Raw genomic sequence first — 23,706 nt, 5'->3', positions numbered from 1 at the left:
AGTCATTTATTGCTCTTTCTCCTTCCTTATAAGCCTTTGTTTTGCACTTTTGGTGGCCAAATAGAAGAGGACTTCCCCCTGCAATTCGCCGTATTCCAGCTCAGAGACAGAGAATTTATTTTTTTAAGGATCAAAGGACCTTTGTCAGGCCCCCTTCAGCTAACTCCAAGATGTGCCATCCACCCCGTTTGTGCTGGTGGGGATTTACCAGCATGAGCGGGAGCTACAGCACAGCTGGAGCCAGGCTGTTTTCCTCAAGTGCTGGAGAAGGTGATGCAGGAGCCAGCAGGAGCTGTGTTGGCCTGCCAGGGTGCAGGCAGGGTGCGGGCAGGGCACAAAGCCTGCCCAAAGCCCAGGGGCTGCTGCGCGGCCGGGGCCAGGTTCCTCCGTGATGCCGGCACCTGGGGCACGTGCTGGGCTGGGGCACGGCACCGCTGCTCACCTCGCTTTCCCCCACAGCGGCTTCCTATCAGCAAAATCAATCTTTTCTTTTATTCTTGTCATCCTTTTTAATTTTTTTTTTGTCAAAAAGGGGAAAAAAACCCCTGTTCTCTCTCTTATGGTGGATCAAGCTTTCCATCAGCATGCTGCTGGAGACCTCCCGGCTTGCCCTCCCCTGTGGTTTCTGCTGCTCGCTCTGCAAGCTCCCCTGGTGCTTCCTGGCCACACACGGCCTCATCCTGCTCCCCAGGCAGCCTGGAAAGCCTTCGGTATCAGTGGATACCTGGGGAGCAGGTGGGGAGTATTTGGGCATGTGTTTCCGAAGGAACCTGGGGATCTAAAAACATTGCCGTATGGTTTGCATTCAGCCACCGCTGGTTTCTAGTGGTCGCGGCAGCCTCCCCGCCCCGGGTACCGGCTTACGCTTCATTTCAAGCGTGTGTTGGAAAGTTTGAGCAATTCATGCTACGATTTTAATCAGAGCCCTCCGCTGCTGCACGGGGCGGGAAGGATGAGCCAGTTTTTCCTGCCGATCCCTGGCTCGGTGAGTCGCGATCTCCGTGGCGATACCGGTCACATCTTCCGCCCTTAGAAAACCAAAACATGTTGTGAGTGCCAAACAAGCCTCCCCACACCCAGCCTGGGTGCCTGGTGTCACCATCTGGGGACAAAAAGCCTCAAGGTGGAAAAGCCTCCTTGCTGTGAGCTTCCGTGTTTTCTGGAATTCATTTTAGTTTAGTTTTTTTTTTTTTTTTTTTTTTTTTTAAAATGAGAATGCAGGAAATTGTGAACAAGGCCAGGTGGCATGAAAAGGTGACAAGGAAGTGACAAGGAGGTGACAGCCCCCCAGGCTTGCACTGTGGCCCAAGCAGGACCAGAAGCTCACAAGAAAGGAGTGATGCTGCACTAACAGGAGGAAACTGGAAAAGAGGAGCCAGGACAGCCTGGATTGAGCCACCAACCCAGGGTGAGCCCTGCCTGCCCTGGCTCAGAGCCCCCTCCTCGGCCATCGCGAAGGAGGGGTGGCTCCCCCAGCCCGCTCGCCTGCTGGGGCTGTGTCTGAAAGTGAGAGGTGAGCAAGCCCCAGCCCCGCAGCTCGTTTCTGAAAGCCCGGAAAATAATGAAATCATTATGAGAATTGCATCCTTCACCCCGATTATTAATTTTCCCCTGACGCTTTACAAAATTGCGGGGCACCGAGACTGTGTTCGAGAGAAGCGGAGGAGCCAGCCACGGCTTGCTTTCACCTTTGGTTATTTCCTATGCGAGTATTAGTCAGCAAAGCGAGCAGGGAACATCACCGGCGGAGAAATTGAAGAAGTCTGCTGCAAAGGTCATAACAGCACCTTGGCCCCGGGCACCTGCCCCTGCTCTCTGTGAGAAACACGTGTAAGGAGGCAAAACTTGTCCTTCTCCTTCTCCATTTCCTCCTTCTCCATCTCCTACTTTTTCTTCTCTTTTTCCGTCTTCTTCCTTCTCCTCCTCCTCCTCCTCCTTTCTCCTTCTCCTTCTCCTTCTCCTTCTCCTTCTCCTTCTCCTTCTCCTCCTCCTTCTCCTCCTCCTTCTCCTTCTCCATCACTTCCTTCTCCTTCTCCCTCTGCTCCCTTCCCTTCCCTTCCCTTCCCTTCCCTTCCCTTCCCTTCCCTTCCCTTCCCAGTGGGAGCACCCTGCCAAACGACACTCAGGGTGCCCCATGGCTGCTCAGACCCTGCCCAGCTGCCCAGTGCCACACGGCCATGGGCACCCAGCACCCATGGGTGCTCAGGAGCCCAAGACAGCTCTTTTACTCCTGGGCCAGGCTTGGAGCCAAGGACATGTCCCCTGTGGTCCCTGCCCGCTCCATCCCTGGGAGCTTTCCCCAAAAAAGGGTGCAGGTTGAGCGATGCCTGTCCCCGCTGCTGGGTGTCTGGGTGCCTGCGTGGGAGCGCGCTGGGAGCGTGCCGGGAGGCGAAGGGGCCAGGCTCAGCTCAGCTGATCCCTGCCTCTGCGGGGAGGAAGCCGGGGGCGGGAGGCAGCCCGGGTTTCCCTCTGGGGCACAGACGGGCACGTTTCATTTCCACCCCAGCCCCTGCCACACACGCCGGAGAACAAGCTGCCACTGCGGGGAAGGAAGCACGGAGAGAGCCGGGGGCGGCACAGCACAGCACGGCACGGCACGACACAGCACGCCTGCCCGGGCAGGGGATTGACCACCTCGCCATGGCTCCGGATGCCTCGAAGACGATGTGGGGCCGTATGGAGGTGGCCCTGACCGGCCTCTACGCCGTCCTGCTCTTCTGCGGCCCCATGCTGGCCGGCTGCCGCCGGGGTAGGTACTGGAGCGTGGCACACTCACCGGCACAGCCCATGTCGTTCGCAGCCGGTGGAAAATGTCGTAGGGCTGGGAGCTTTGTAGTTAAAAATAGCTCTGGCACCAAGAAGGCAAAAAACCCAAAGCTGTTGGGTACGTGCTGCTGAAGCAAGGGAAATGGGTTAAAGGATGGAGAAAAGAGATAGGTCCCATATCTGTGGTGCCGGCACCCCATTGTGGGCACACTGTCCGTGGTCAGGGTTTGGTGTTGAGCCTCTGGGTTTGCCAGCGCCTTGCAGGGTCTGGGGTTTTCTGCTCTGGCTCTCATGGCTTCGGGCTGCGCCCTTGGGGTGCACCTCCTGCTTTGGGCTTGACCCTGAGGCAGATGGGGTCCTGCATGCAGTTTTGCTCAGGGTGAAATTTGGGGGAGAATGGGAGGCGGAGGCGAAGGGGTGAGTCCGAGCAGGGTGCAGACTTCACTGAGAGCTCCGGTGAAGCCGTGTTCCCTCTTCCTCACAGCCCAGCTCTTTCTTTGGTGGCTTCGGGTGCTTTCTGCCCCAAGGGTGGGCACAGGGCTGGGCATCTCTTGGAGCAGATGTTACCTCTGGTGCTGGGAAGATGCAGGGAAACATGTAAGCCCAACCTCTGCTTTCGGAAATCCTCCGAGAGCTTCATTCATTGCTGGCAGCGGCACTGGGTAGGAAGCAAAGCTCCGAGCCTGCCGAATATTTGCTGTTAATCACAAGAAACCCAGAACACTGCAAAAATTACATCTCTTGGTGTGGGCACTGCCGCAGACAGTGCTGCCTGTGGGAACCAGGGCATTTCTCTCTCTCCCTCCTCCTGTTTGGTCCTCATCCCTCATTTCTCAGCCCGGTTTTCCATCTGATACTGTATCTATCCAAGGAATTGTCCCAGTTCCCTTTCTGGTTGGTGATGCTGAGGGCACGGTGCTGTGGCCTCAGGCCAGTGCTGGAGGGGAGTCATGGACTTTTCTAACTCTGCCTGCAAGCCCTGAGGCTGCTGTCGGCAGCGATTTCTGAAAAGGAAAGATAAATTTCATAACGGCAGGAATTTTTCAAAGCATTGATGGTTTGAATTGCTTGGTCAGATAATGCTTGTGAAAAATACTTCTTCCTGCTTTTTATTAGTCTGAGCAAAAGTTAATGCGGCAGCTGCTGGATGGGGCTGGCTGAGCCGGGATGTTGTGAGCCTGGTCTTTGTTTGCAGCATCCCCGCTGCCCAGGGGGGATGAACCCACTGGGATCATGGGCAGGGAAATGTGGTGAAGCAGCAGTGCTGGTGTTAAGGGCCGGGGGGGGGCTGCGGCCATGGCTGATCGCCCTCTGTGTTGGGATTAACCTGGCAAGCCTGCCCAGGACCCCCCAGGGGGATGCCTGGCTGCCCACGTACATGCGGGGAGGGGACAGGCGGCTGGAAAGGGATGGCATTGTGAGCTCCAGGTCGCTCTGCCCTGTCAGATGGTCTCAGGCTGGAGATGGCAAATACCGTGCCCTGGGCAGCCCCTGCCCACTCTGTGCTCCCAGCATGGAGCAGCAAGCAGATCCAGAGTACCCCAGCATGAGATGCGCTGCACCGTGGGGTCCTGCCCCTGCCTGGGACCCGGTCGCTCTGCTCGCTTTCAGAGGCAACATCAGCTGGAGGAAGGGTAACTCAGACATTAAAATACAACATAGATTTAATAATCAACCCCCCAAATCTGTTTTCCCCAGTACAGGTGTTTTGGGCTAATTTTAGGTAGCCCAGAGCCCAGTTTGCTCTGCTGAAACCACTTCACAGTACAGTTACTGCGCTCTGGCTGGCAGGCACGCACTTGGGAGGGGAGAGACAAGGGCTGATGTACCTCCCTGTGATCCGGGGTGATGCTGTGGACTGGCCAAGCACCAGGCTGCCTGTATCGCTGGCACGTGAGCCTGGTGCTGGCCATGACACGAGGCTGGGCTCATAAGCACTCGCCAGGAGGTTTTTGTAAATCCCCGTAGAGGCCTTCAGGATCTGAGAGTGAAACTGCTGAGGAACTCGTGGAGCCTCTGGGTTTAGGACGTAGGAGCCCATCACCCCTCCATGAGATAGGGCGCTTAGTGCGGAGCACGGCGGGCTCTCACCCTCTTTGCATCCCTGGTTCCTGCACGGGGGGATGCAGCTCTTTCTGAGACCTCTGCCCACTGTAACCATGTCTGTTCCTTGTTTCCTCTCTCCCAAACAGTGACCTTCTTCCCAGCTGTATTAACTCTCCCTGCAGGTGGCTCAGCCACCTTCTTCTGCAACATCTCCATGGAGAACGACTCCGGTTCGGAGTACAGCCTCAATTGGTACAAGGAGACCAACCACAGCCAAGCCCAAAAAATTGCTGAGATCAGCCGGAACAATCCCCAGACGAAGACGGAGAAGTACCTGCTCACCAATCACACTCCTGCCTTCAAGATTGAGATCCTGAACCTTCACCAGAATGACTCGGGCTCCTACTACTGTGGGCTGATCACCTTCTTTGAACCTGATAAAGTGATGGAGAGCAACCGGTCCCACCTGGTTGTCACAGGTCAGCCTGGGGGCTGAGCTGAGGGGGACAGGTTGTTGATGTCCTGTGCTGTTATGGCCCTAAGGCACACTGCAGCCCCAAGGGCATAAGGCAGGTCCTACCCTGCTGGGGGAGATCGTGGTGTGGGTCAGGACAGCACAGCTCTGCCCTTTCCCCTCTCCTTTGCATGCCTTGTTGATGCCCAGGGACACAGGCTGTCCTGCATCTGCACTGTGGCTGGATCTGGCCCTGAGGCAGGAGGTCTCCATCCTGCTGGGGCTGTGTCCCCAGCGATGCTGTGGGGAGGAGTGAGTCCTTACCCATGGATGGAGGCAGGAGACCAGCGCAGGGAGCTGCCTGCACCCCTGAACATCTCTTTTATTTGGGGACAAGGCTTGTGTTTGGGGTAATGACCAGGGCTCAGACCCCTTGAACAGCCGGTGTTGGTGTAGATACTCTTCTTACAAAACCATGTCCTGAGAAGATCTTGTAGCCCCATGGTGTGGGAGACTGAGATCTCACAGGAAGATATGCCGTGCACTTGCCTAGCAGCATGGAGGTTTTGGGGGGCTGAAGATGGCCTTTTATAAAAAGGAAAAACACTGCAAAAGTTGCTGTCTTTCACAACATCTCCTCCCAGCGTGAGCTGAAGCTGTGCTGTCTCCAGGATGCAGAAACAGCTGGGAGGCTTGGGAAAGCCATGCCCTCCATGGGGCTCTGCCGGGCATGGGGTCATGCCACAGGACTGCAGTGCCCTGGCCCCTTGAACCCCAGCTCTCAGCAGTGTGGGATCATCCTCACCACCTGCAATGGGAAGGAATGGGATATGGCCAAAACTTTCACCACGTCAGCCCAAATTTAGGGGCCCTGGAAGGATGGAGGGGCTGTGGCAGCCCTTTCTGGGGATAGCCCCTGTGTTCCCCCGTTGACTTTGTCGGGGACTAGAGAGGCCATTTTACACTCCTGACCAGCTGTTTTGTTCCCCCTTTTTTTGGATGGCTATTACAGCAGCCCCTGAGAAGACAAATGCCACCGAAGAGCCCGAGATGGAGGAAGGCAATTCCCCGGACCACATCAAGGCTGTGCTCCTGGGCATCCTGCTACTGGCTGGGGTGGTTATCCTGCTGATCTTTGGCTACCTCACCATCACGTACAGGAGAGGAGGTATGATCACTCATGGGGGCTGTGCTACACCAAGGGGCTGGGGTCTGCCAGGGAACCTGACGTGGTGATGCTTACCCAACAAACCCAGCTTGAATCCAGGGGCAGCCGGATGCCTGCAGCTCCCTGGGGTACACGGGCAGGTTCAATGCGCTAAACTCAGCTGTGACACGTCCCCATGGTACAGGTATCTCCATGCCTAGGGGAGAAGAGTGCTTTGGGCTATGCTCACCCTTCATGGAGCCCCCAGGCCACGTGCTGTGGCTCTGAAACACTGGTTAGCATGGTGTTTTAATGCTGCATGCGAGTCCCTCCCATGCACCTTGCCCAGGCACCTTCAGGGCATCTTGTTGTCTCCTTGCCATAGCACTGGGCATCACCTCGGCCATGCCACAGTCAGCCAGGGGGGCTCTCCGAGAGGGGACTCCAGAGGAATTGTACCCCACTAAACCCAATTAAACCCTAGACCATGGGCTGGTATCTCACTTGTGCTTGTAATGATCAGGGGGTTAGACCCTGAGTGGAGAAGGAGGAAGCATGGTGCAATGGTTGCGGTGTCCAGCAGTCGCCTCGGATGTGGGTGCTGGATCAGCCCCAGATGCTCATGCTGTCTTGCGCACAAGCATCTTCTAAACAAACGTGTTACTTTGCAGATGTGCAGAAACCACCAAGTGAAAACGCACCAGCGGTAAGTTTTCTGTCTCTTGATGCCCTGCCATGCTGCAGGGGAGCATTGCGCCATCGCTGGGGTGCGGAGGGTGCAGGGCCTCCCTTTATCAGCCCTTCACAGGCTTCTCGCTTCGCCTATCTTCTCTGATGCTGCAAGATCTTTTCTGCACAGCTACAACTGCTTTTTTGCACCTGCAGCACAGCCCCATCACAATCAAAAAACTGCCTGAGATAGGGTGGGACCTCTGTAGTCCAACGCTTTGCTCAAAGCGGGGTTATCTTTAACAGTGGATTGTGTTGCTGTAGAAAATGGGACAAAATGTTCCCCCTCCCACCCAAATATGTTAAGCTAAAATGTCTTTTGCTGCAGCTAGTCCCTGTTTTTGCTCTTCCCTTTGCTGGGCACTGCCGGGGAGAGTCTGGCTCCATCTTCTCTCCAACCCCAATAGGTAGCTGAAGGCAACGAGTAGGTCCCCCCTCTCTCTCCCCTCTCTGGGATGAGCAAACTCAGTCCCAGGCTCTCCTTGTGCACCCTGTGCCAGCTTGGAGACCGATGGAGAGGTGGGAAAAGGGCTCCTGGCATGACCCTGTCTTCAATGGCCGGGCAAGTGGGAAGCTCCACCTGCCTGAGAGGCAGAGAACCGAGACCCACATGGCCTTGGCGGTGACCCCAAGGCTCATGGTCTGGTTTCTCTGGGCAAATGCTATCCCAGGTCTATGCGTCTTTCTGTTTTGTATCGCTCTCACCCTCCTGGGACGCTTCAGAGCTGGTTTTGGCACTTGCTGTAAAAAGGGGGCTTGTTCTGGGGCTGGCAGGTACCTCTGGATGATAAATTGCCCTGACGGGTTTTCCTTGTAGAAGGAAGGGAAGCCCCCCATGGTGTCTGTGTCCACTGTGGACTATGGTGTGCTGGAGTTTCAGCGGGACCAGTGCACCCAGATGCCCTCTGAGACCCGGCCAGTCGAACAGACGGAATACGCCACCATCATCTTCCCAGAGGAGAAACCCATCACACCGGAGCGGGCAAAGAAACACCAGGATGAGAGAACTCGGCAGCTGCAGTTACAGCCCTGCTGAGGGCTGGGGTCCCTCCTGGCTGGGGGTTGTGGGCAGGGACAAGCTGCCCCGGCCCCTTGCTCCCACCACAGTTTGCTGTCGGGAAAGATCCAGCGTGCAAGGACCGGAGCAACAGAGGTGCCACTGCTGGAGTTGATATTGGACAGTCCTGGCCATGGTGGGATCATGGCTGTGGGGTGGGTACCACAGGATGAGGAATGTCCCTGCTGGGCTCCATGTGCCGCCTTTTTGCTCAGGGCAGGGAGAATGGGCTGGGGCAGAGCAGCGATGCCAACAGGTCTGTCCCAAAGGGGATTTTACATTGTGTCTTAGTTTTCTACCTCCACCCAGGGCCCTCTGGAGCAGCCACGCTGCTTCCCTCGCCTGGGTCTGACTCAACTAGCAAAGCACGACTGTGGGATGAAACTCCGGAGGCCAGAGCTGGAGTGGATCCTGGGAGATGCCGCTCACAGGAGGCTGGGGCTGAGGGCAGAGACTGCCTTGTGTACTGCTATTTCAAGAAAACCCTGGGAAGTGGGCGGCTGGTTTTCCTCCTGTCTCCAGGCATTTTCCTCCTCTGCAAGAAGGGAAATCTATCCCCGTGCCCCTCCCTCCACAGGTGGGAGACGGATCCACCCCTGTGGGGTGAATAAAGGATTTCACGTCCGGGGAGTTTGTTGACTCGTGATGGCAAATGCGTGGGCAGGCAAATAACGGCTCTTGGCAGCACGCAGGCGAGAGCCGGGAGGTGGCAGCGTCTGTTGTGGTTCCTGGGCCTCTCTGTGTGATACGCAAGCCGCTCTTCCACAAAGCTGCTCTTAATAATTTAGAGAAGCCACCGCTCTTTTTGCTCTCGCCCGTCTGAGCCGGTCACCCAGGTGCAGCTGCAAACCAAGCACCCCCTTACCAGGCTTGTCTCGGACCGCTCGCCCAACTTGTTGGGGATGAGCATCATCGCCGTGCTGGTGGCCTGGGTGCCATGAGCCGGAGCAAAGCTCACAGCATGGTGCTAAGTGCAGCTTTCTGGCTCCAAACTTCCATTTTCCCTCTTGAAAGCAATGCCGGGGCCGTGCTGCCTGACAGAAACCAGAACGGGAAGTAGTGACAGCTGCTTGAGAGGGGAGAAACCTCAGTAAGGAGTGGCTTTGGAGGCAGCAGAGACCTGCCAGGAGACCATGAAACCCAGCGGAAACAGAGAAGAGTCACTTGCATCTCGCACCTCGGTGTCACTCTCAGTAGGTTTCTTTTTCTCTTACCCCTAGTGAAACCAGGACAGCCCTGCAGGAGCCAGCCTGGAAGCAGGGTGAATGGTGAGACACGCCAGGCACCGCAGTTTGTCCCCTGTGGGGGCTGGAAAGTCCCTGAGAAACCTCCACAGGGGAATAGGTGGGATGAACATTTGTCTGGTGGGATGGCTTTCACCTTTTCTCAGGGCAGGAGAGTGGATGTGGTGGTCCCCATCGGTTCCTGGCTCCCAGAAGCCACCGTGGGCAGAGCTGTAACTCCCACAACATTCACTCATGCCAACGCATGGCTCAACCCATCGGGGCTTTTTGCAAGCAGCAGCCCTGCTCCTTGCCCCAGTGGCTCCGGCAGAGACCTGCTGTGGCCAGCTGGGCTCAGCTCGCCCGGAAAGCCGAGGCAGGAGGCAGCCGCAGCGGGCGAGAAGCGGGAGCTCAGTCAGCAGTTTTGTTTTTGGCTTTCCCGTCAGACATGGTGCCGGCAAGAGGGTGGGCCCTGCTTCATATTTTCCATCCTGCCTCTTGGGCAGCGGAGGTGCCGGGTCTTCATCCCTTCCTGCATCCCCTGGTTGATGCAGGTTGATCCCCCTTCCCCCAAGAGCAGTCAGGGATGGGTCCCTTCCCCTCTTGACGAATGGTGGTTTGCAGCCGGCCAGAGGCTCCAAGCTGACCAGTGGGACTGGAGGTGAAGCAAAAGCATCTCCCGCTGCCATTGGGGATGGGAGAGCACCCAGCCCGTGGCAGTGCCTGTGCCCCTCCAGCTCCCCAGCAGCCTGGCTGTGATCCTTCCCCTTGAAGGTAGCAAGGCTGGGGCCCGGGGACATGTAGGGTGAGTGGTGGGGATGCTTCCAGGCACTGTGTCCCATCCCTGTTTGGAGAGATGGGAGCCCGGTGCCAGCAGAGACCAGAGCTATGCTCCCCCACGCTGGGCACAGCACTGTCTGTGCCAGCCAGAGCAGGAGCAGGGCTGGGGTGAGCTCTGGGTGGGATGCAGGTTTCAAGCTCCCAACTGAGCGTCCCCAAAACAAGCAGTGCCCTGAGATGGGTTTCATCCCCCACGTCCCAGCATCTTGCTTGGGGATGAGGAGCCAAGCACCTTCATGTGCAGGAGCTACTCTTGTCTTTCCATGCAAGCCAGGAGAGCAGCTGCTGAGTGTTTTGACTCTCCCTCCAGCATGGTGATTGTAGTTCAGTCTTCCTGGAGTCACTGCGTGGGATCTGGAGGAAGTTATCTTACCTCTTGTCCCGAGAAGCCCCCAGTTCTGGCTTTCCCAGTTCCACCATCCCACATCCCACCTTGCCCTACCCCTCCCTCCATATCACAGCCGTCCTGCTTTTGCCCACCACTGCACCCATACCAGCTGCCTGCCCACTATTTGCGCCAACTGGCACATTTATGCCCCTTTTCTCTGCTCCAAATTAAGCAGGGACCCAAGCAAACTCATTTCCACCTATGATGCTAAGGTTTGCGTCAGGTTTTCTGTGGAAGGCTGAGCTGACACCCTCAAGTCCTTTGGCTTTCCCTGCCTGCACCAAGAAGGGACTGGGCTGCAATGGGCCCGGTACGGTTTTGGGGTACATCCTTTCTGCTGCAGCTGCTTTGTTGGCTCTGGAGGGGCGTGGGTGGCACAGTTTCAGTGGTCTTTGGTTTAGGCTGTGGAGAGGAGGTTTGCTGTAGGGTGGTTAGGCGGACCCCACCACCTGGCTCTGGTTTTTAACCTCGCTCCCTGCGGTGTCGCAGCTGCTGGGGCTAACCCCTATGCCTCAAAGCCACTGGCCACTGACAGAATAAGAGCAGGGTCCCAGTTTGGTCCTCAGCATCCCATTTTGGGAAAATGAGGCTTATAGCAGTGCAAGCAGGAGAAGAACAAGATCCTATAAAATTACATAGCGCCTGGACCTGACCCTTCCATGCTCTCAGCATGTGCCATCTCCGGGAATGGCTTCTGCAAGGGCAAGAGGGGACAGGGCGTAGGTTTGGGTCTGCCCACCTCTTTCCTACCGGCATCGTGATGTGAGTGATGGAGGATGTTTCTGACAGCCCCTTGCCCCGTGCTTTGTGCTCACAAGCGCCCAGCAGCCAAGCTGGGGAGGTTCCAGGTTTTTTTCCCCCCCTGTATTACCCTAGAGCAAGCACCCCCTGCCTGGCCGTGCACCCTTTTGTACAAGCACACACAAACGCTCATGCACACACAAACGTGCACACAGCTCCCCGCGCAAATTTGTGCGCACACCCCCAGATTCGCACAGCTACTGTGTGCCAAGTACATGCAGACACGCAGCCCCAGCCACCCCGTCCATTGCTGCAGCTCTCCCCATGCCAGGACCCGGCTGCAGCTGAGGGGGCGGCTGCAGGCGCTGAAGCTGCTGCATTTCCTGCACACTCTGGTCTGGTGGTTACAGCAACCGCTTCCGACCACGGCCACCCGGCGCTCCCCCGAGGAGTGGCTGCCACCACCGTCAGTGCCAAAAATGCTTTGTCAGCTCCCTGGGACCCCACATCAGCTGAGACCTCCAGAGAGCTGAGCTCATCCCTGATCCCACGCTGGGGTCTTGCAGATGGGGAATGGCCAGATCCCACTGGGAGACCTCAGAGGGCTGGAACTGATCCCTGTCAGCATCTGCAGGAAGACGGATGTGTGCCTTCAGCCTACCCCTAAGCAATCAAAATCCTCTATAGGGGTGCTTGAGAGCCAGCCCCCTTACATACCCCAGGCCTTGATTAAAGGTGATTGGGAACAACATGTCAGCAAGTATCTCTTAAAGAAATCTGAGCCCAAAATTGAGGTCTTAAGAAAACTGTGCAGGCAGATGAAGATGGAGAAGAAGTCCTCTCCTACTGCTTGCAGGTCTTCAAGGAGAGCCATGCCATGGAGCAGCAACGCACTATTCCTGCAAAATGGGACATTGCAGAAGCCAGGGGGAGAAGAGGTGGTCAGGTCATGTAGCAGTAAGGTCACTTACAAGTGAGCACTGTCCTGGTCACTGGGAGGTTTCAGAGCTTAGTTTTGGTTTGGGAGAGGTTGGGCTGGAGGTGCTGCAGCAGGGTGTGTGGGTTATTTGGCTTCTGGGTTAATGGGGTGATCTGTGGGTGGGACTGGTCTGTCGGGCACTGGGGTATGGGAGCAGTGCCATGGCCTTGGCTCGCTGGGAAAGCGTCTGTTGGTCCTGGAAGAGACAGGCTGGGTTGAGCTGGTGGGTGCTGTTGTTGGTGCTGGGAGGGATGGGCTGCTGGGCAGGTTGCCTGGACCTCTAACCATGGCCAGCTTGCAGAGCCCTGGTGTGTCCTGAGGGGTCCAGGCTCACAGCATCTCCTCCATCCTGTCCCACCAAGAACCTCTCCCTGCCTGTCACCAAGCCTGCTGTAGGCTTGCAGAACATCTGCGTTTCCTCCCACTGCCCTCATTTTGCTTTCTCTAGTTTTGTTTTGAGTTGGCTCCAGGGTTTCTCCTTCTCTCTCTTCTTTCCTTTGGTGGGATGTGCTGCTTGAGGAGGATGCCAACAGGCTGGATGCTGGTGCCCAGGGGCTTGGAGGGCCAGGCATGAGCTCTGGGCCTGCCTGTTCCAGCACCCCCAAGACTAAAACCACTGCCCACAGGATGGGGGCAGAGCCTTGTCAGAGGGGGTTGAGCTCTCTCCTTATGCCTGGAGGGATCATCGCAAGGCCCACTAGATGAACAGGGAGCCCAAACCCATTTGGGGTGGTACCTGCTCGCATCTTCACAGCCACCTCCTCCCTTATTCTCTCCCCGTTGCTTGGCATCCCTCTCCATCCCAGAAGTGCAGGGTGATGGGGCAACATCCCCTCTCTGCAGTCCAGCTTGGGCATATCCCTATTTCCAGAGGATCCACTTTGCCTCAAATCCACCCTGGGACAGGAGTATTCTTCTACTTCAAGGGCTTGAGTATTAAGACAGTCCAGCCTGGAAGGGATCCTACAGCTGTTGCTTGTCGCTAGAGGTGGCGGGTTTCACTGTGATGAGGTGACAACCATTCACTGTCAACAGTGGCAAGGCTGGAGGGGGACAGGGCCGCAGAGAGCTGGTGTGGAACCATGTCCCAGGAGCATATGGATGCCCAATTCACCATCTGCTTCAAGGAAAGGGGAAAAAAGAGGATCCAGGAAATACTAGATGAGTCAGTCTACCTCCGTACCCAGAAAGCTGCTGGAACAAATTAGTAAGGCCACCAAGCGGTAAACACCGAGAGGGCAGTGCTGGGGCTGAGAACAGATTTAGCAGGAGCACATTGTGTCAAACCAGCCTCATTTTCCCTTCATTAAGGTGACGGGCTGGGTACTGCAGGGAAAGTGGGAGTGATGCTATCTTGGTGCTGCCTTACGTGATGTTCTCACAAGCAAATTAGGGGAATGGGAAATTCTGCCACTGTGAATGGATGGCTACTGAAGAAGCTATATCCCATGAGCAGTTACCAATAGCTTGTGACAGCAGACACATCAAACAGAGGTTTTCTGGGGAAGCATGGCTCAAATGAAGGCAATATGCTACTGAGGAAGGATGTAGGGGCCATCTGAGAGGTGGGTTAGAAATCAAATTCACCCTGATGACCTGGAAAAAAGAGCAGAAATGCCCTGAAAGAATGACTGATGGAAAAGAACTGGGTGTATTTAGTGTAGGAAAAGATGAAGGAAGTTTTCAGAGTGGGAAAAAAGCCCCGGTGTGAAGCAAGCAGTGAAAGACAGAGATGTGTTTAGGGTTATACGCTGTTGCTCAGATGGCAGTTCCATCCGTCTTGCAAGCCCTGCTGTGCCCACAGACACAGCATCCCTGCTGCTGAGGGGATGTCCTGCTCTGCCTGGGGACCGTGGTTGAATGTCCCTTTGTGCTCTTCCTGGGGACTTCTGTCAGGATGGAGCCAGCTGGGTATGGGGTGACCCCAAAGGGAAAGGTTGGATATCTCAGCAGGGTTGGGAGGCACGTGGGCCAAGCAGGACAGCGTGGGCACTTTGTCCCTGGGCTGGAGGGGCAGGGGATGGGGAGGCTGACACACAGCGAGAGATGGAGAGGAGGAGAAAGAACTTTGGGAAACCTTCCTCTTCTTGCCTGGGCGGCTCACCCGGGGGTGGGAGCTGAAGTCAAAAATAATTTCAGGCTGTGTGAAAGCGGCAGGGGAATTACAGCCTGGGCTGCACCTTGTGTTTGCCTCCTTCACGCATCCCGTGGAGGAGCCACGACCAGCATGCCGGGATGGAAAGGATTGGCAAGGGTCTGTCCCCAGCAGGTCTGGCCAGCCCAGCGGGGTCATGCCAGGGCTGGAACAGGGATTGTCCTTGGTTCCTGCCGAGGCCAGGCTGCGGGAGGACCTGCAGGAGCACCTTTTGTTTCCAGGTGGGTGCCTGTAAGTGTCAAGGTACTCGGGCAGCGCCGGGAGGTGTATGTGAAGTGGAACAGGACGTCAAAGCAGTTTCGTCTCTGTGGGTGGTTCTGGGAAAGTCCCTTTAGTAAAAGCAAGTCAAAGGCTTTAATAGAGGGACCAGCACCGAGCTCCTTCTCAGAGATGACTGTGAGGGCTCGGTGCACCGTGAGTTGTGATTTGAGTTGTGTTGCCATGACGTAACAGGGGGCTGGTTTCCATCACAGCCGTGTTTTGGAGGCAGGGGCCTGTCCCCATGCCAGGGGTGCCGCTGGACCCCCGTTGAGCTGTGTGCCTGAGGGTTGGTGTTGTGACCCTCCCGGGTGGGCACCATGGGGAGCAGTGTCTGCCCTGGTGGGGAGCATCCCTCTGCCCCACAGCAGCAGCCTTGGGGAGGAAGGGCTGGGCTGAAACCACAGATCCCCCAGATGAAGTGATCGGTTTGTTTGGGTGAATATGAGAGTGCCAGGAGAGAGGGCTGCCTCCCCGGGGGGCTCCTCCTCCATCTCAAAATAGCTCAAGGTGTTCAACACAGGCATGGCTGCCTTTGAAGTAAAGGGGAGATATCAAAACCTTTAGGTTTTTCCTGCATTCAACCACCCCCAGGTAAATCTCAGCCCCTAACACAGGGGCCCCAGGGGATGGGCAGGTGGCACAGGACAGGTGGTCCCATCCTGGTCACCTGTTGGCTCCCCGTACCATGCTGTGGCATGAGGATGCCAGGCACTGCATGCTGCCAGCTTTCTGCACTAGGAGATTTGCTGCTCTGGAGACCTCTCTGTGGGGGGGTGCACGAAGGGGTCTTCTACAGTGAACCTATAGAAGTGGGGTCCCTGTGCTCTGAGAAAGGAGTGGGAGGGGGGGCAGGGACATCTGCTGCTCCCTCTCTTTCTCCCCATGCACCAGACCGGAGCCAGGGATGTCCATCAGTCCCCATCTGTGAGCATTAGAAATGCTGATGGGAGAACACCTCCTACACTGTCCTGCTTGTAGGGCGCTGCCCAAGCCCAAACGGGACCCCATGTCCCCATGGCAGGGCTCTTGAATAGTGGGTGACTCAGGTCCTATCCACGGGTTAGGGCTTTGTTAGCTCTCTGTAAGGATCCTGAAGACCTTGGCTTGGATCCTCTGCTTCCAGGAAACCTCCTTTTCTTCTTTCTAGTTCTATTCCACATCGCAGCATCAAGGCGTAATTAAGGGTGGAAGGACCTCCAAGCAGGGAAGAACCTCAAAGCTGAAGATGGGCTCTGCCCCAGGACCTTGTCACCTCCTTACGCGCTCACAGGAGGGGCAGTGCACGTTGTGAAGGTGCTGGAGGGCTCTCGGTATAAAATGACTTGCTGGCTTTTACCTTCCAGCAGCAAAGATCAGATGCTCCCTGCCAACCTGTGGTTACTGGGACTTATCTATATAATCTGCCTCTCTTTTGGGATCTGGAGGATGAGCCTGGTGTGCTGGTGCCTCTTAAGACCTCAGAGCCACTGTCACCTACTGCCAGCAGCCACTGTGCCCCTCCTGCGAGGCCACAGGTGGCGTCACTTACGTCCTCAGCAATCCTGCTGCCCCAGGCGGCTTTTGGGGTGCCACGGGGACATACTTCATTTGACACCAATGTGAAGTATTTTAAGGCTGATTCCTAGATCCTTCTGCCCCCCCCCTCTTTTTTTTTTTTTTTAAGCAGAGCTCTGTCCTACTGTGGGCTTTAATATCCCACAGTCTTTGCGTTAAACCCTCCCTGCTTCTGGAAGCCTGAGTGATGCTCCGGACACTTAACATGAGTAGCTGCCATCTTTCCATGGTGGCTTCATCCTCAGCAGCCACCTGGTACATTTTCCCCAAGGCCAGGCATTTTGGGGAGTTTTTTGCCTTCTCTGTGCACAAGAGGGTCCTCTGAAAGCTTCACTCTAGATAAGATTATTTTATTTCAAAGTCAAGCTGAGCTTGCTTCATCAAGCTCCAGATCTTTCCCTAACTCAATGCCAGTTATCACTTGGCATCTTATCTAACCTGCTCCCCACCCTGCATCGCTCTCCATGGGATGTCCTGGAGACCCGCGCACCCGGAGAGGGGTGAGCTGGGGGGCAGAGGGCTGCAGGCAGCCCCAGGCCCGCTGTTTATACCTTCCCTGGGTGCTCTCAGCTCAGAGCACACCTCACCTCTTTCGGTTTTACGTGTGGTGCCATCCTCCCTGACTTTCCACTCTGCGGTTTCATGTCAGGCCTTTTTCTGCTCGAGTTGGCTGAAAGTTGTTAAAAACAGCCCATGCTTGGTGGCAGCTATCAAGAGAGATAAGGCTACCTGGGGCTTTATCAGCTGCTGAGTTCTGTGTTTTTGGTGGGTTTCACTTCTGTTATTCCTACGCTAGGCACAATCTCTGCTGCTACCATGGTAGTTATGGGGACGGGCAGCCTGGCAGGGCGTTTCATTTCCAACCTCTCTGCCTATGGACAGAACAGCATCATGAGAGCACGGCTTCAGCAAGGCCAGGGCTTCATGTGTGGGGCTTGGGGAAGCCCGCCTTGTCCTTGCTTTGGGGAACATTTCACCTGGCCAGGACCTGGTGCAACGTCAGCAGAGCCTGTTGGCACAGGGATCGGCATGGGGCGGTGCTGCTCACGTGGGAGCAAAGGTTCCCCTCTCCAAGCACAAAAACACTGTGCAAAGAGGAAAAGTTAGGGGAAAAGACAGTTGCACACATATATCGGCACTCAGAAGCTGCAAACTTGGTCACTGCCTCTTCCCCAGCCCCAGGTGGGACCATGAGGACTTGGCAGGACATTTTTGCAGAGAAGATTGCAGATGTGCACTTGAAAGAACCATGGATGCTTCAGGAAGATGATACCCTGCAGGTGCATGTCCTTGAGCCTGGGTGGAAGGAATTTGTGCAGCGCCGTGCTCTTGGGAGGTAGGGGCTGCCAGCTCGGTCCCTGTCGGAGTGGGACCAGGGATGGTGGGCTGCCATGTGGACCTTCCCTTTCTCAAAGTTTGCTTGTAGGAAACAGCTTTTGACACAAAAGGGGCAGTCTGGAGGTGGGTGAGGCTGGGAGGGGCTTTCCCATTTTGTTCCAAGCTTGGCAGGTTATTGCCAAACTGGAAAAAAATCACAATAATTGGAGGGGAGGGGAGTGCGGCAGCTCCACAGGGCCAAAGGGGAGCTGGCATTTGGACAGTTTTTTTTCCATGTTGGTGTCCAGATACGAAGAGCAGGGGTAGTTCTACCACACTAGAGCCAAATCTTCTGGGTTTGCACCCAGGGGCTGAGGAGAAGGAGAGCCGCTGTCTGCTGGGACACGGGGCAATGCCTGAGCAGTCCCTGCATCTGCATCAGGCTGCGGGGTGCAGGAGCGGAGAGAGGCTGTGGCCCTGCACAGCTGATGAGAGGCCCCATCCAACCATTTCCACCCCAGGCAGGACCCTGGGCATCGACCAGACACCCTGCCTGGGTGGTAGCAAGCGGAGACTTTGGCTGCCAGCCCCCCACAACAGATTGTGGAACACAAAGAGATACAGGCTGCACACCTTTTGACTCCTCAAGACATCTCCTCACCTGCCCTGCAGCCTCCACCCACACCTTCCTTCTATTTTTCTTCTTTTTTTTTTTTGACTCCCCCATCCCTGGGTTTGACGTCAGCTTTCCGCTGAGCTGTGATGAGCTAGCACGGGTGAGGGGCTGGAGCCCCAGATAGACTTGGTATTTGTTGCTTCCCACCCCAAGGACCCCTGATCCGGGCAGTGGGGCTGGGATGGGCTAGGAAAGGGGACCAGGATGGTCCTGGCAGGCAGCCTGGCTCCTAAAATCTTTAATGCTGGGGCCAGCCCTGAGCTCACATCTGTATTGAACTCCCCAGACTGGCATCATGCCGTTACGGGGAGGACAGTTCGATGAAAAGCTCGCATGAGTGAAGTTAAGCCATCAGCCTGGCTGCCCTGGTCCCTACTGATGGCACGGGAAGCTGCCGGCTTAGCATGGGGTGACTGAGATGAGCTGGTCTCCTCTGTGCCCTGGCAGGTTTCGGTGCTCCCAGTGCTTTCAGGAGTGGTCTTCAGCCAAAGTGCACATCCTGTTCCACATGTGCCGGGGCCTGGGCCAGGGCACGGTACGGATGCGAACCTTTCGCCAGGCGTGCAGGCGGTGCCCCGACCCCCGGCTGGAGGAGGCCGAATTCAACCAGGAGACCGTGGAGAGGCTCCTGCACAACCTGGTGCTGAAGATCCTCCAGTATTTCTACCACCTGCCAGTCCAGCCCTCTGACCTCCTGGAAGTCGTGGTGGATGCGCTGGTGGCGGGGCCACACAACAGCACTCGCTGTGAGGGCTGCCAGCTCGGCATTTGCAGCAAGTCGAGGCCGGCCCCAGCGTCGGATGCCTGGAAGCCCTTGATGGCCAAGGCCCATCACACCCCGAAACACCAGGGCAGGAGGCCCCATGCAACCCCAACCCACCACCCCTCGCCCTCCAATTGCAACTTCCCCTGGAAACGCTGCTGCTGCATCGGCATCCTTTTGCTCTGTGTTTTGGCAGTGCTCCTCTTCATCCTGCTTTATTTCACCAAGAAGTAGTGGGAGCTATGGCTCGCAAAGAGGAACAGGAGGGATGGCCTGGAGGGCTGATGGAGTGCTTCTAAAGTTGGGCGCCCAAGGTCAGCCCTCCCTTGTGGGGTGGCGAGGCTTCCCCGGATCCGAGGGGACAGGGACACACTGGGGTGCTTCAGCTGGGCAACTCGTCCCACAGCCTCGGGGAGCCTGGGGGGTCTGATGGTTTCTTATGGGACATATTCAGCGTGAGGAAGACCCTCAGCTGCCCCATGTGACAGCTGGAGTGTACTTGTGAGAATAAAACAAGCCATTTCTCCTCAGCCCAAGGGTGCATTTGTGCTTTTTAATTTTTCCAAAGCCTTTTCTAGGTATGTGTGAGCAGCTCGGTGGGAAGCTGGGGGCTGCCTTTATCCACCAGCTGGGCTCAGCTTCCAGGGAGACACATCCCGATGCTCTCCTGCCTTTGGCCTTGGTGGAACTGGGCACCCAAAGCAACTGAGGGGCACCTAGAGCTGGAGGTTTGCAGCAAAGTCACGGGGATCCAGTGCCTGTGGAGGCTGGCACTGCCTCCTATGAGCTGTGTACAGCAGCATCTGCCCTTGCCCTGTGCACCCGTGGAAGTCCTTTGTGCCACCCACGAAGCACAGGGTTTGCTTCGTCCCCTAGAAACATCTGGGTGCTGAGCTTTCGCAAGGGCACTCTTTATCAGGGAGTGTCGTGATAGGATGAAGGGTAATGGTTTTAAACTGAAAAATTTAGATTAGATACTAGGAAGAAATTCTTTACTGTGAGGGAGGTGATACACAGGTTGCCCAGAGAAGCTGTGGCTGCCCCATTCCTGGAAGTGTTCAAGGCCAGGCTGGATGGGGCTTTGAGCAGCCTGGTCTAGTGGGAGGTGTCCCTGCCCATGGCAGGGGGTTGGAACTAGGTGATCTTTAAGGTCCCTTCCAAAGCCCCACCGTGGCTTTGAAAAACACCCTGGCAAACACAAACCCCTCCCACCTGGCTGGGCACCTTGCCGGGGGGGCAAAGGGTGCCCAAGGTTGGCAAACGTAAGAAGGCTGCGGCAGCAAGTCCCAAGTCTCTGCCCTGTTAGGTCAATCACAGGGGAATTGCACTTACTGGGCCACAGGGTCTGGGCAAAGGGGAGGATGCTGATTCCCACCTGCTGCTATGTCGCCCTGCAGGGCTCAGGGACCAGTGGGTATCATAAAGTTGGGAGTAAAACTGCTGTTCCCCTGCAGCCTGACACCCCTCAGCCTCCTACCTTCCCTGCAGGGGAGCTGCTAGGCTTCTGCAGGACTTACCCATGAAGACACCATGTCCTGTGCGCATGACTCGGGCGCACAAAACCAAGGTGAAAAAAAATCAAGGTGAGGGTGCAGTTGCCAGCCCACCACTGACCCCTGGATGGGTTTAGAAGCAACTCATGAGACATCACCCCTGTTGTGCCTGTGCCTTCCTCATCGTATTTTTCATTTTTATTACATACCACATCTCACAGAGAGGCTGGCCAGGGGCTCCTGGCCTGTGAATGACTTTTATTAACTCCATCAACTTCCCAGCTTGCACCGATTTGGTGGCACCAGGCACCTGACAGTGCTGGGATGCCGGCTGCTGGGGTGGGGGTTTCTAACACCCACCACCCCCTGAACTGAGTTGCATCACTCTCTCTTTGCTGTGTTCTCTGGGCTTCATACACTGCCTGGGTGGTCGAGGAGCAGAAACCAAACAGTGGGGGAGCTGCTGCTGCTCACCGCGAGTAGGAAGAGCTGAAGTGAACAACCCCCAGACTACTCTGGGTACTGAAATCATTTCTTGGTCTGTCTGGCAAACGAGGGCCAGACCCGCAGAGCCACCGAGGCAGCTGCATCCGTCCCCTCTTGACTCTGCAAATGCTTTGATGCTGAAGATGGAGATGGTAGAATGGATTTAACGACTGAATTAATGGAAGAAAGATGGGCTGAAGGAAACGCAATAACCAAACCCAGTGTCACTGGTGCAGCTTGCACAGCATTGGGCCCTGGCTGCGCAGTTTCTCAAGTGCTCTCCTCCTGGCTGGGTCCTGCTTGCACGGCTCACTGTGGGTTTGCTTTTTTCCCTGCTGTAAGCTTCTCCCCTATTTTCATATATAACATGCAGGCTATTGGTTAAAAAAATGAAAGTGAGAAGAAAACCCTCTGTGATCCAGGGGCCATGCAGATTTTGCTTCTTAAGCTCTCTGTCCTGCTCGTCCCACCAACTCTCCCCCTTCCCCAGCGCCTTCCCTCCTCCACAGCCTCTGCAAACCCTGGCCGTGGAGCCAGCAGATGGAGCTGCAAGATCTCCGGCACTGCACTGGGAAGCGCTGGGACCAGTGACACGCCAGCATTCCCCAGATGAGGGATGCCCATCCCTGTGCCCAGCTGTTTCCCTGTAGCGTGGTCCTCCCAAACCATAACCTACATGGTCCTGGTCTGTGGATGAACTGGCCTCTTGCTGTGATGTTCTACTCTCGGAGCACTGGAGATGCACACGATGCAAAGCGCAGGGCCTCAAAGCCCTCCTGGTCCCCAGCTCCACCTGAGGGACAGTGGTGCCACGGCAGCAGGGCTGGGGACCGTGTGGTGCCACCAGTGGGGACCTCCCCGGGTAGAAGAGCCAGCATGACCTGTCCCCCTTGGAACGAATATCAGTGATGTCCCGAGAGTTTTTGGCAGGGGAACCATGGCTGAGGGAGTTCTTGGGACCCAAAGGGTCTTGTGTCTGAATGTATCTGTCCTTCTGGAGGAGGTCTCTCCTTGCTTGGGGCGGCGGAGGCTGAGTGGCTCTGCTGGGGAGGAGGAGGCTGATCCTGCAGCCGGGACCAACACCCTTCCCTCCTGCGCAGCTCTCCCCGTGCTGGGAGCAGCCCACCCTCTCGCCACCGGCGTTATGTCATGAAGCAGAGATGCGGCCAAGTTTCTTGCTGCCTTTGCCCGTAGTCCTCTTCTTTCCATGCTGAGGTTTTCCCAGCCCCAGTCATCATGTCTGGCTGTCTGCAGCCTCCTCAACCACCCAGCTGCTGAGGGGGAACTCCCTTGCCTCCTCCTGGGAAGCCAACTCTGGTGGAGACTGCATCCCTGCAGGGGTCCTTGTTTTCTTGCTTGGGTCTGTTATGCTCTTTTACAAGGGCAGAGCCATCCCTCACCCCCCCTGCAATGCCCTCTGCACACACCCCGCGCTCCCCCACCCACAGCCTTGCGTGCTTTTTCCCTGGTCTCCTCCCCTCTGCTGCCTGCCTGCCTGTCTCCTCGCACCGTGCATGCATGTCCCCTCCATCGTGCAGCCCCTTCGTCCCCTCCCCATTACTCAGAGACACGCATGCGGCCTCATTTTTGGTCTCCTTCCAGGATACCCCTTTCCGATGTGCAGTTGTGCCCATGTTCCACTTGTTTCTTAGCAAACTGCCCTTCGAAGTGCTGCTTTTCGTGGCTCTTGGCACTTTTGGAGCTCAGAGCAAGCCCCCATGGCTCTGCTCATCCCCAGGGATGGTGAGCAGTGGCCAGCCCCTGAGCTGGCATAGTGACAGCGAGCCCATCCCAGGGAATACTGAGGGATGAAGGATGCTTTCACTCCCTGTGGGTCCCCGCTAGGCCCCAGCTGTCCCCCCTGGTCCATCTGAGGTTGGGCTCTGCTGCAGCCAGTTCTCAGCTCATGCCTGGCACTTACCCACAGCCAGGGACGGGCAAACCTCACCCAGGGACCTTTTTCTGGCCTTTCACCACTGCCAGACTGATAAATCGCTGTCTCCACGCCCGTCTCCCTGGAGAGAAGCTCTCACCACTCCGGCAGGTCGCAAGGTGCCAGCAAATGCAGAGCCTGTTGTTGTTGCTCTTGCTTTTCTCCTCTGCTGCCCTCTCCCAGCCACAGTGGCCACAGGGCATGAAGGGCTGGCACTTGGCTGCACGGCGGCTTGGTAAGCAGGGGGCGAGGGCTGGGTTGCATCGGGGATTTCCCGGCAGAGCTATCGACGGGAGGCAGAGGAAAGTCTGTATTTATGACTGATCTATTATAGGGCAGCAATATTTTTTAACTTGCCCCGGAGCTGTCTGGGCTCAGGTCCTACAGCTGATTGTTTAATGCTCAGGGGGCCATGACTTGATTTTGCTTTTTCTCTCTCCTCCCCTTCATCCGTCTGATGCCTCTGGACATGTTAGCAGGCCCGTGAGCGAGGGAGCCAGACCCGCCGCCCTCCTCCCTGTTGCCAACCCCGAGGAGCCCATTGCTGTTATTTCAGTTCTGTGCCGTAGCGAAATAGGGATCAATAACCCAGCTCTCAGCCCTGGATCCAGGCATATGATAGGAAACAGTGCCTGTGATTTTAAGCTCTCTCCAAAGGCTGGATTTCCACAGCCTGTGATGTGGAGAGGAGATGCCCG

At 56.4% G+C, this 23,706-nt stretch overlaps 2 protein-coding genes across 5 annotated transcripts; both read left to right on the top strand.

The window, feature by feature from the left end:
* The first annotated feature begins 1,717 nt into the window (after window positions 1-1,717).
* PDCD1 (programmed cell death 1) lies at window positions 1,718-8,828 on the top strand. 4 transcript variants are annotated; one of them, XM_074591435.1, is made up of 6 exons: window positions 1,718-1,830; window positions 2,507-2,749; window positions 4,959-5,291; window positions 6,279-6,434; window positions 7,085-7,119; window positions 7,960-8,828. In XM_074591435.1, exons 2-6 carry the CDS (start codon window positions 2,641-2,643, stop codon window positions 8,176-8,178), a joined length of 852 nt encoding a protein of 283 aa, XP_074447536.1. In that variant the 5' UTR covers window positions 1,718-1,830; window positions 2,507-2,640; the 3' UTR covers window positions 8,179-8,828. The 4 variants fall into 4 exon arrangements, 3 of the variants coding, with proteins under 3 accessions (XP_074447536.1, XP_074447535.1, XP_074447538.1); XR_012587559.1 differs by lacking the exon at window positions 1,718-1,830 and having other exon boundaries at window positions 2,426-2,749; window positions 7,960-8,354; window positions 8,509-8,757; XM_074591434.1 differs by lacking the exon at window positions 1,718-1,830 and having other exon boundaries at window positions 2,426-2,749.
* An 8,702-nt stretch (window positions 8,829-17,530) lies between these two features.
* Window positions 17,531-19,545, top strand: LOC141745356 (receptor-transporting protein 3-like). The gene is made up of 2 exons (XM_074593034.1): window positions 17,531-17,676; window positions 18,781-19,545. Exons 1-2 carry the CDS (start codon window positions 17,531-17,533, stop codon window positions 19,328-19,330), a joined length of 696 nt encoding a protein of 231 aa, XP_074449135.1. The 3' UTR covers window positions 19,331-19,545.
* Window positions 19,546-23,706: the final 4,161 nt, after the last annotated feature.

This window comes from Larus michahellis, chromosome 6, assembly GCF_964199755.1.
Source record: "Larus michahellis chromosome 6, bLarMic1.1, whole genome shotgun sequence".
Lineage (NCBI taxonomy): Eukaryota > Metazoa > Chordata > Aves > Charadriiformes > Laridae > Larus > Larus michahellis.
This window is presented reverse-complemented; position numbering and strand designations above follow the sequence as displayed.

Excerpts from the sequence above, each read along its gene's own strand:
- PDCD1 (XM_074591435.1), top strand. The coding sequence starts at position 2,641 with ATGGCTCCGGATGCCTCGAAGACGATGTGGGGCCGTATGGAGGTGGCC. Across the intron at positions 6,435-7,084 it reads CATCACGTACAGGAGAGGAG|ATGTGCAGAAACCACCAAGT; the intron begins GTATGATCACTC and ends GTTACTTTGCAG. Across the intron at positions 7,120-7,959 it reads CAAGTGAAAACGCACCAGCG|AAGGAAGGGAAGCCCCCCAT; the intron begins GTAAGTTTTCTG and ends TTTTCCTTGTAG.
- LOC141745356 (XM_074593034.1), top strand. The coding sequence starts at position 17,531 with ATGAGGACTTGGCAGGACATTTTTGCAGAGAAGATTGCAGATGTGCAC. Across the intron at positions 17,677-18,780 it reads CAGCGCCGTGCTCTTGGGAG|GTTTCGGTGCTCCCAGTGCT; the intron begins GTAGGGGCTGCC and ends GTGCCCTGGCAG.